Source organism: Phytophthora infestans, genomic scaffold (assembly GCF_000142945.1).
Source record: "Phytophthora infestans T30-4 supercont1.4 genomic scaffold, whole genome shotgun sequence".
NCBI lineage: Eukaryota > Oomycota > Peronosporomycetes > Peronosporales > Peronosporaceae > Phytophthora > Phytophthora infestans.
The window spans coordinates 3,787,891-3,798,787 of record NW_003303755.1 but is presented as its reverse complement, the minus strand read 5'-3'; the positions used below and the strand labels follow the sequence as shown (position 1 = coordinate 3,798,787).

Genomic DNA, 10,897 nt, shown 5'->3' with positions numbered 1-10,897 from the left:
TTTATGCGCGGGCATAAGCATCGAAATTATTTGAAGATGTTTGTCACCCAAAGCAAGCATGACACATAATCAATGTTAAAACCTCCTATGCTCGTCGGAATTGCCGCTGCAGCACCGACAACTTAGCATCAGACCAGGGTGTACCAGCGTCAGACTCTGGCTGTGGTAGTTTTGGAATGTCGAACTTGACGCGGGCACCTTTGCCAATAGCCAAAGCGTCCTGCACCACAGCCGCTACAGCTGGAGTTAGCCCGTTATTCGACGCTTTGGGCGTAGGTAGTCGTGAATTCGAGTTGCTCGTTCCTAGTGGCGATTTCTTTGAGAATTTTAGCACGGAAGTAGGAGAAGCCCAGTCCGGTAATCCATTCAGGGCTCCAGCATCGCTCGCCATCTGCCACTTCATGCGCAGCGAACGGAGCTCGGCGGAGAGCTGCTTGTTCTCTTTTCGCGCAGATGAACGTGTCCAGTCCAGTTTATTGCGAATGTCGATGAACTTCTCGTCCATGAGGCGGAGCTGATCCTCCAAAATGCGTGCGCCTTGCTCGAGCTCGGTCACTTTTGCGTCCTGTGCAGCATTCTTTCGAGTCGCAGAGGTCAATTTATCCTTCGTTTCGAGTAGCTCCTTCTCCACACGACGCTGGGCCTCCACTGCGCGAGTTTTCGCCGCTGCTTCGTGCTTCAAGTGCACCATTAGCTTCTCTACATGCTCCGAAAGAGCTGCAACTTTCTCGCTCAGCTCTTTGTTGGCTTGTTCACTCTTCGCACGCAGCTCCTTCTCGACACGTTCACGACCCACCGTTTCGACCACTTTTTCGCGCATGCTTTGCAGGTCGCGAAGTCCATTTTGAGCAGTGTCCAGCTCGCTTTCGAGTCGTTCGGTGCGCTCAATTAGCCGCTTATTTCGGCTTCGAAGCACTCGCATTTCACGTTCCAAACGTCCCACACCGCCAAGGCCAAGTGCGTCTAATGCTGAGAAGCTCTCGACGTTAGGTAAGTGACACGATGATGGCCCCATGTCTTGGTCGTCGTCCGTCGTGGGATCAAAGGTCGATGAAGCTCCAGCGAGCTGCCATTCATGCTCAAACGTCTTCAGACGCAAACGTACCAGTTCTTCAAGCTTAACATGCTGGTACAGCGAGTCATCCACTCCTGTGTCTTGACTGGTGAGCGTGGGGTCCAGACCAATTCCACGAAGTAGAACGCGACGCACCTTGCCAACTTCATCTCGAAGTTGTGTCAGCTCGGACCGAGATTTATCAAAAAGGCCCGCCATACGAAGATGCTTTTCACCTTGCTGTACTAGCTGCTCGGATTTGACGAAAACCTCCTGCTGAAGTCCTCGAATTCGTGCAGCGTAATCGTTTCCGGAGCCTATGACCGACAGCAAACCTACCTCATCTTCTAGCTCTTTGACGTGTGCGTTGACCTCGTCAAGTTTCTCCTGTTTCTCGTTAATCTGTTGCTCAGCACGACGTAGCAATGCACTTTGGTTTGCTTCGCGCACGCTTTCGCCCGCAGAGGCTGCCTTCAGCTGGCTTTCTAGACTTGCAACTTGTGTCTGCAACTCCTCTATTTTGCACGCAGTATCTTTCAGCTCCTGTTGCTTTGTAGCAAGATCGTCTTCGTGAGCCTTTTGAGCGTCATATTGGGTCTGCTGGAGTTGATCATACTGAACTCGAAGCGTGTCGTACTCAGCACTGAGCTGAGCAAAGCGATCATCGCGTTCATCTAGCTGTCGTTGGAGTTCTGCCTCTTGCTCTTCGTGAGCAGCATCCGAGGCACGAAGTCGCTCAAGCTCTGCAAGATCATTCGCCATCTGTGTCGTGCAGCTCTTGACGCTTTCCTCTAGCTGAGCTATCTGCTCTTCCAGTTGGGCCTTCTCATCTCCGAATTGCTCCTCCGCGTACCTTCTTGTCTCCTCGATCTGCTCCTCTGCGAATCGCTTTGCTTCGTCCAAGGCTGCGTAGCTCTCACGCCACTGACCATTTTCCTCCGTTATGGCCTCAACTGTTTGAGTTAGTTCAGCAGTTCGCCGTCGCTCCTGCTCCACAGCGACCTGCATCTGCGCCTTCTCATGTGCGTGTTCTCGGTAAAGCTCGTCATTAGCTAGTCGTAGCTCGGCAATCTCCTCCTCAAGTGGTTTCGATGCCATGGATGTTAGAAGGCGTTGTTGCTACAGAATACAAGTGGACTCAACGTCCGGCGAGACTCGCAAACAGTTCTTTCGAAAATAGACTGAGAACTATTTTGTTTGTTGCATCTCCCCTATGTGTGACTTGTTGATCTGCTGGCCATTTCGCCAAGAGTTTGCAATTGCAGATCAGTGTCCAGCCACGCTTTGTTCGCTTTGGTATCTGCATCCACTATTTTCAATGCTGCGTTGAGTTCTTGAAGAATATCGCGCACCTACACAAATATCAAGTTAAACACATCAATTTCCAGACGGCTCAAAGTCTTCACATCGACGTGAACTTACATATCCAAGGTGAATTAATCGATCACTTCCAACCCTTGCCAAGCTGTTGTCGTCTGGATCTTCTCTTTCTTCAAGAAGCTGACTTGCTTTGGCGTACAACAGCTCGCGAAACTCCACGTAATTGATGCCAGTGTTCGCTAGCATAACCAGTTGGCACTGGTCACCAAACTCACGTCCGACCAGTCCCATTTCCTTTAGGTCTTCTAGCTCACGCTCCACGGCGGCGTACTCACGCTTAAAGAATTTCCACATCTCTCGGACGTTGTACCCGTTAAACCAGTTGTGGTTGATCGAGATCGTGTCTTCAAGATTCTCGACTTGATGGTACCATCCGCTTGGAACAAAAATCGCATCACCAGTTTCTTGGACGACATGGATTGGCTTTGCTTCATGAAATTGGGGATATTGCTCCGTGTCAATCTTCCCAATTGTCACGTCAGGGACGACAAAGCGACCGAAGCGATCTTTGAGTTTGGGTTCCTACTTCGCAATAACAACCGACAACGTTAGATAATATTTAGCTAACACATGATGTAGCAGAGAGTTAACTGGCAACACGACACGTACATCATCTGGGTGGTAAAATACCCACTTCTTGCGGCCGCACACATTTACCGACCAGCTAAAATATGACACAATTTGGTCCATTATATACTCCGTGTGTCGTACCGAACACGATAAAAAAAATCCATACCTGTACGAGCGGAATACATCATGGTGTAGCGGTGTCCAGCTTCCAGCGGGGCCTAATGAATGCAACGAAACCAATGTGAGCGCGTAGGATCGGGTACACTGGACGTGTCAGCACAAACTCACCAAGATACACGAACCGGTAGTCGCTGTCGCTCTTCTCCTTGTGGTCCCACCACCTGTGACAGCAGTTGGAAATGGCAAACTTGTAAGTCCTCTTCTCATTCTTGTAACTCAAGTATAATGAACAAACATACCAATTTAACCAGTCATCCTTGAAAAAAGGTGGTGTTCTGCAATCATTCACGTCAAATGTTATGTTAGCAAGTTTATCAAATACTCGTTTTTTGCCGAAACGCACACGTAACTGTCGTGACCGAAGGCGTGAACGAAGTGCCAGTCCTTGAGGTACTTCTTCCCCGCCATTTTGCTCTCAACTAGGTCCAAATACTCATCTACGCCGCATCAACAACCTGATATCAGTAAGTCCTAGTAGTTGATGCATTCTAGCTCCTCACCTAGTCTCATTGTCCATCGATTCTCAGCTCCGTACTCCGCCACATCGCCACTCACCACCTAATTGACATGTCCTTTGAGATCGCGAATTATGCCTAGGACTTGTATGCACCTCCTACCGGTGCCAATGCAGCGCCGTAGTGTTCCTTCAAATACTTAAAGTTGATTTTTCGCCCATCACGCCAGTGCCTCGCCTTGGAGAACCACGTATCCGTGACGTTTCGCAGCAGTACGGGCCGGTTAAGCGTCATATAACGGGCGCAAAAGGCCTCGTAGCTTAACGTCGTTGCATCCTCCACGTCCATCGCTCACGCTAGTCAATGGTGAGAATCAGAACGAAGTACTCAGAAATAGTCGTTTCAAATTAGAAAGATCAAAAACGTTTCAGAAACGTTTCAATTTCAAATTCAGATAATAATCTGTCGCATTGTTGAAGTGTTCCGTCGCCGACGCCAGTGGCAGGTTGCCGTAACACCCATCGACGCTCTTGTTGTCTCTGCTGAAGGTGTCACTTCATCTTTTTCTCAGTCTCTCGCAGACTGAGCCTTCTTCTCTTCACACGAGACTATAACCTTTACGCCAAATGTTGGCGTCCCAAGTCAACGACTCTACTCTACCATCCGGCAGCTCAAATGGTGGCGGCGACACGGTTATTGCGCAGTATCTGGCGACCAAAGTGAGCTGGTGGGCCTCGTACCCTCGCATCCTCGTGGTTACTGCCTCCACGCTGAGCACGTACAACCCAGAAACGTTCCGGTGCACCAACCAGTGGGAGATCGCCGACATCGACGATGCCGAGCTGTCCCCAACCAACAACCATTTTGTGCTCAGACTCGAGAAGTCGCGCTTCCGCTCAGCCAAGATAAAGTTTGTATGCCCTGCACGAGGCCATCTGCTGTCGCTTTTGGCTCGCTTGCGTCGTCAAGCTCTAGGAAAGCCACTGCTGTATCGACTCGTGAATACTCGGAGACTCCACTACCGATGCATTGAGAAATACGCCGATGGGTCACACCAGCTGCTGTTCATACAGGTGGCAGTGTCCAGCATCATCTTCTTGGATGAATGCGGTCGTCGGGTGCAGATCCAGCCACTCCTGTATTTAAATCTGGCGGCCTTCTCGAGTGAACATCCCGAAGGTATGGTGTTGTCCACAGCTTTCCATGATCGGTTCTTCCTTTGTCCTGAGAGACACGAGTGTCTGAATGAGATCGTGGCTGCCGCTCAAGACGCGGGAGTGGAGCTGTACAAGACGTCGACGCACATCACGGCGCTGCAGCTTCACCTCCACAATACGCAGGTGCTGGATCGTGCCTCGGTCATCCGATTCGACGTGAAGAAGATCAGAGATACGGAGAAAAACGGTGATGCAGCGCCTGAAAGTGATGGCAGTGATGGTGGCAAGAAGGCGTTTAATGAGATCCAGCTGGTTCTGCAAGGTGATGCAATCGTGGAGATGCACCGCTCCAAGCGCACTGTCATCGCACGTCCGTACAGCGCGCTGCTAGCGATTGTTCGCCCGGATTGGGATCCACGAACGCTTATACTGGAGTTCAAGCAAGAGGATACGCTGGTTCTTGATCTAGATGCTCGCGATCAGCTTGTCACTTTGCTTTTGCTGGTGTGTCGAGAAGCAGGGAAGCACAACGTCGTCCTTATCTCCTCGGGTCTTAACTATTGCCGGTTCTACCATCCGCACACTGCTGACACCGCTAGTACCGACAGCAGTATTGCTGGTATGTCGTTGACAACGTTCCTGCTGAGACGCATTACGCAAACAAGCGCTCGCCCCGAAGATTGCACCGGCGGAAGAAGCCGAGGCAGCAGTGTGTGGTCTCCCCGCAGACGACGCGGTGCCAGTGTATCGACACCAAGAGCTTCTCAAGGCTCAAGTGGGCGTGGATGGTTCCAGCGGCGAATCAAGGACAAGCGCATGTCAGTGCCTGTATACGAAATGCGCAACTCCATCGACTCGGACCTGTCCATGAACGAAGGTCTGGGCATCGTCATCGCGATGGAGGAGCTCAATGCCAATCTCCCACTTGAAGAACTCACGCAAAGTGGACCCGGCCAAGATGATGTGGTTAACTTGGCCATGGAGCTTGTATTCGGACATCTCGTAACGCTGGTAGCGACACTGCGACGGTACGGAGACACCACCAGCTCGGAGCTCATCACTTCTCTGCAAGCACTTGTGCGCTTGTATCACCATCCAGAAGCATGCTTCACAGACGACACGGTACGTCCTCCTTGTGCTTTTGTGTAATTCCTGTACTGACCATGTTGCGTTGATAGATTCTTCAAGTGTTTGACACTTTACACGAACTTGTATTGCAGCAAGACGTTCTCGTTTGCTACTGGTGTCTCAGACTGCTGCAGTGCTTCTTGGGCGTCCGAACTCCAAACACTGTTCTTGATTCCAATCCAGCTGGCGACCAGCGGGCCAAGATGATTCAGCACTTTATCCAGCACGGGACACTTCAGCATGCCATTGTCGATCTCATCCCTGCCTCATTTGCTGCCTCAAATGACTCATCATACATGGCAACCTCGTCCAGTGTCGGACGAGCGTTCTGGACAGTAGATCCAGAGGTAGAACGTGGCCCCCCATCGAGCCTCTCGTCAAATCAGTCCTCCGTTCTGTTTGCCATGGAAGCTCGAGTGCAGAACCAGATCAATGTGATATTTTACGAAACGTTGCTCACGCTCCAGCACTTGTTGGTGTGTCTGCGAAGTGCAGCGAAAGAGCAGCGAGTGGCACGTGATCGTCAGAATTATCTCGCGGTGGGCAACCGACAAAAGCTTCAAACCCACGACGTGCCAGCTGAAAAACAGACAGATGCACTGGCAGGTCAGCTTCTGGAAAAACACCGATTCCTGATGGATTCTATTGTCGACGTCCGCCTGGTACGCATGGCCGAGACATCGGTGGCACTTATGAAGTTCGTGCTGAGCCACTTTGCGACCAAAATCACAGCTGATCAGCTTCAAAGGGCACAAAATAGCAACCAACTCTCACATTCTAGTGGTGAAGAAATGCGAAAGAAGCGGTTGGGCGATCTTGGATCATTTCTCGATTACTATCATGCCGTTATTGAGGGAAGGATGGATACTCCGTCACTGTTGTTTGGTACCGAGAGGACGATTGAGATGCCAGTCGGACCTTTTAGCAATGGCACTAGCGAGTCCACAAATGCAGCAATGGAGAGGCTGCTCAACCCGGGTGCCACGAATCGTCTGGGTACGGTTATGTCGAAGGGGTCCATGAGACTTGAACACCTTAATCCGAGCGAGCCACCGACTTCAATTCGTGATGAAAGCTTCCTGATACCATTGAAACCAGAATCCGCCATAGAATCATTGGAAAAGAAGCTATACAAGAACCCGCGTGAGAGAATAAATGCTGGCATGGTACCATCAAAGCAGCAAGCCGAGCACGATGTCAGTGACAGCTTTGCTTCCAGTAGCAGCAACCAAGTGTATCAATCATCTGAGCCGGAGACAAGTCCCATAACGTCAATCCGTAGTGCTGTCGTTCTCAAAGACGACAATGAAGAAGATAGTGTCGATCTGCTACTGAGCAGTGATCATGTCCCCACCGCTGCTCAATCTCCACGGGCCACACGCAAACCTCTTCAGGTATCAGTTGGAGCACGTCGAACAGCGAATGAATGCGACGCATGCATTGGATGCAACGACGTGTGCACGAATGAGCGTTGCTTCTTCTGCGCTGAAAAGGAATACCAACTCAAAGTCACATTTGCCGGGTCTGCGGTGTCTACTGGACAAACACTGCGTCAAACAGCATGGAAACATCGTGAGCCGTCGTCAATCGACAGCTCTTCCAGCATTGAACGCGAGTTATCTTCCTGCGAGATGAAGCGGCACCAAAGCGAGCACTCATGCTGGATCCGCGCCAACGACAGTGTTTTTGACGTGACAGAATTGCTCAGTGTACATCCTGGTGGAGCGCGAGTACTTCTGGAAGCTGCTCAGCACGGCGAAGATTGCAGCGCGATCATGAAACAGCACCCGCCAGCAGCGCTGGAAATGATGATGCAGTATCGTCTAGGACGATACTACGAGTGCAGCAAGCCTTGAAAGAAATATCAAAAGCCTAGCACGTGCAATTCTTGATAAATTTGCTTTGTTGTAGCCCACGCAGTGAATAACACTTCCATAATTTTGGCTTCACTTTTCTGTGTTCGAAGCACTGATTACTTGCTGGTCTTCAGCTTCTGCAGTGAGCGAAGTGTTGTCTTCGCCATAATAGACGTCAATTGAGTAGCAATTGCTTCGAGCGTTTCCACATGACCAGAACATTGCTGCGGGTATTTCGAAATCAAAGTAAAGATGACCGTGGCGAATTTCAGCGATCCTCGAACCTGTTCAGCTTCTGGACGCTCTAAAACTGCCTCACAAGCTCCAACAAGCCGTTCTATCGTCAACACTGACAGCACTGGCTTCGTGTTGAGAACGTTCTGGAACACCAATAGTGCTGATTCATTTGACAGCAAATGTGGGTGCAGATTGTCGTTGGCGGTCACAGCTTCCAAGCTTTTTAGGAGAAATCCATCCAGCTGATCTGCTGGTACAGTATCTAGGCTGCGCAGAATTCGTGTTATTGCTTCCGCCTGTGGTGGACCAACAGCATCGCATTCGCCACCGACCAAAAGAGGGAGCAACAGTGAGTCAACAAGGGTACCGGCATAACTGGAGCCGAAGCGAAGTGCCGTCTGAAGCAGCACACGAGAAATAACCGAATCGGCAGCACGTATCTTGGGCAGCACGCTGGTTTCAAGAAAGATCGCTGCGTAGCGTGAGCTCCAGTTGGAATCGACTAGCGCACTGTCCACCAAGACAGCGAATGCATGCAGCGTTAGTACACAATGCACTCAGCATGGGAATCGATACATTCCTGGTGATCTGAAGGAGAGCTTCGTCGCTGGTAGAGTCCACACGTAGCATCTTGCATAGATACTGGAAGCTGCGTTCGTTAGCTGCATACGTAGTATGGACATCATTAACCACTTCAGCAAGCATATCAAAGGCACGTGTAGCGACATCGTCCACCGCCGCAGTTGCTTCTGAGCGTGAAAGCAGCACGAGCTGCTTGGCCACGCCAGACGCGCGCTCCTCCATCTGACATAATACACAGCAGGTTAACGCAAACTGAGTGTGCCTTGCCTGCAGCTGAATATCCTACGAACCTCTTTCGTTAGTGGCGGTCGTTCTGGCGCCGTAGCACCGGCTTCTAAAGCTGGTGAGCGATTTTTTGAACTCTGCTCCCTATCGAGGTCTTCGGGTGTCTCTCCTCGTGACCGCTTATTCCCTCGATATGAATTCGCTCTAGCAGTCTGGAGTATATCACTACGACCTCCAGTCGGCAGCGACTTGTACACTTCGTCGTCCTCGTCTTCCTGTGAAGGAAACATTACGCGATTTAACGTCAAACGCCGCATCCGGCGTCGGAACGCAGCGTCCATGGTGGTTTTCTGCTCTTCGCATGCTTCGTCTCTCAGTACCATCTTTGCCAGTGACATACACACAGTGTCAGTCTCACGACGTCGTGGCTTTACTGCGACCCGAAGGAAGGCTCGTGCTAGCTGTTCAGCGACGTCTCCGCTCGGAGACGCGCCGCTCACCAACGCACTCCAAATCTCGCGCTGTACTATCAGAGGCAGTTGTTCCATGCGGATGCCAAAGTCTGGAGCTGCTTCACCCTCGGCGTCTTCTCCATCGTTCAATAAAACAGGTCCGCTAAGCTCCTGTAAGATGGCCGGAGCCACTTGTCGATGCTCTGCATGCACAAAGATTATAAAGATGCTGCCAATGCAGCGGGAGGGGGCTGTACGTACCTTGCAAATACTCCCGTACACCAGTGGCACCTTTGAGCTGCGCAGTGAAAGCCAGGAATTGGACTCGCTCCATTTTTCGCGCGAAAAGTTGGCGGTTGATTTGAAATGGTCAAAACAGATGATCTATTTCTTATTAATACTTCTACTTCCTAAATCTGTCCATCTAAATGCCCTCCTTACTTTCCTGATGGACGAAGGCCATCGAACAGGGACGGGAAGCCTGCGCTGTGCTTGGAGGCGAAGCGGATGTTCGGCCGGATCGCCAACTCCTCATTGTCGTTCTTTGGACTGCCACTAGCCGATGTTGGACCAGACGATGCCGCTAATGCATTCGTAGTCTCTGAACATGAAGATGACAACGTACCTGCCACAGTTGCCGGCTTACCGGTACTGCTATTACATGTAGAATTTTGCGGCGATACCGTAGTCGTGGGCGCCTTACGAGGAAGCTCATGTCGAAGCGGACATGCTTCTCCCTTAGGACAGTATCCCTTCATGAACTGCTCGCAGAGCTCCGCCGTCGCGCTAACTTTTACGTGGCGGTACTTGCAGCCTTCTCGAGTGCACGCTCCGCGCAGAAACATCTTGCAATCCGGGACTTTATTCTGCACAGAGCCAATAAAAAAAGATACACGACAACAAGTTACGTACACAATCAATAGTTAGAAACACAGTAGCCGCAAGCCTCTCGTCAAGCCGTGCCGAAACCACAGTATGAGCGAGAGTCAGCGTAGCAAAAGCCAATTCGTATCTCCACCTCGTCATGTTGGTGTGACAGCAAGCAGTTGGGGTCGTCGCACTCATTTTTCAGAAACTTCCGACACATCGACACCCGTCGACTGTCGTGAATAAACCTGCATTCCTCTTTGTTCTTGCAGTAACCTAACATTCATTCAGTAGATTAAGCGCACAAATTAGCTGCAGCATTCATAAAAACAAGCAGGCACACACTTGCCGAATCTGTTGTAAAAGGAGCAGTACTCCGTGCGAACTTTGACTGGCTTTTTCGTCTCGAAGCGTTTGTTTCGAGCACGTCGCATAGTGGCTTTAGCTCGGGTGATGCTGGGGTGCAGGAAACGGTGACATTGATCCTATTAAGAAGTATCAGAATTTTATTGTCTAAAAAACCGCTTAGGAAACAATGGTCAAGTTCAATTCGCTTACAGTAGTAATTGTCATCAGCACATATAACTTATTTTTGTTCACACGTCAATCTAACACTATCTATCTTTGTGGATCAAGTGACAACGTTTATAAGCACAGTTTTGCCAGTCTACACGACCGGCTACTGCTGTACATGTAACATGTACGATTTAGCAATACCAGAAACCCACTCAGATAACTTATTAATGCTAATATT

General features: G+C 50.4%; 5 protein-coding genes across 5 annotated transcripts; 1 reads left to right on the top strand and 4 right to left on the bottom strand.

The window, feature by feature from the left end:
• Positions 1-85: 85 nt before the first annotated feature.
• PITG_03892 (uncharacterized protein) lies at positions 86-2,152 on the bottom strand (the record flags this gene model as incomplete). Its single annotated transcript, XM_002906885.1, has 1 exon — positions 86-2,152. The coding sequence occupies one exon, from the start codon at positions 2,150-2,152 to the stop codon at positions 86-88; it is 2,067 nt and encodes a 688-aa protein (XP_002906931.1).
• A 279-nt stretch (positions 2,153-2,431) lies between these two features.
• PITG_03891 (uncharacterized protein) lies at positions 2,432-3,987 on the bottom strand (the record flags this gene model as incomplete). The annotated part of the gene is made up of 8 exons (XM_002906884.1): positions 2,432-2,956; positions 3,044-3,098; positions 3,171-3,222; positions 3,275-3,345; positions 3,424-3,459; positions 3,528-3,621; positions 3,685-3,742; positions 3,802-3,987. The coding sequence occupies 8 exons, from the start codon at positions 3,985-3,987 to the stop codon at positions 2,432-2,434; spliced, it is 1,077 nt and encodes a 358-aa protein (XP_002906930.1).
• A 278-nt stretch (positions 3,988-4,265) lies between these two features.
• PITG_03890 (uncharacterized protein) lies at positions 4,266-7,780 on the top strand (the record flags this gene model as incomplete). Its single annotated transcript, XM_002906883.1, has 3 exons — positions 4,266-5,931; positions 5,985-7,067; positions 7,110-7,780. The coding sequence occupies 3 exons, from the start codon at positions 4,266-4,268 to the stop codon at positions 7,778-7,780; spliced, it is 3,420 nt and encodes a 1,139-aa protein (XP_002906929.1).
• Positions 7,781-7,896: 116 nt separating this feature from the next.
• PITG_03889 (uncharacterized protein) lies at positions 7,897-8,821 on the bottom strand (the record flags this gene model as incomplete). Its single annotated transcript, XM_002906882.1, has 2 exons — positions 7,897-8,519; positions 8,566-8,821. The coding sequence occupies 2 exons, from the start codon at positions 8,819-8,821 to the stop codon at positions 7,897-7,899; spliced, it is 879 nt and encodes a 292-aa protein (XP_002906928.1).
• An 892-nt stretch (positions 8,822-9,713) lies between these two features.
• On the bottom strand, positions 9,714-10,599 carry PITG_03888 (uncharacterized protein; the record flags this gene model as incomplete). The annotated part of the gene is made up of 4 exons (XM_002906881.1): positions 9,714-9,831; positions 9,898-10,142; positions 10,295-10,419; positions 10,493-10,599. The coding sequence occupies 3 exons, from the start codon at positions 10,361-10,363 to the stop codon at positions 9,714-9,716; spliced, it is 432 nt and encodes a 143-aa protein (XP_002906927.1).
• Between the last annotated feature and the right edge of the window lie 298 nt (positions 10,600-10,897).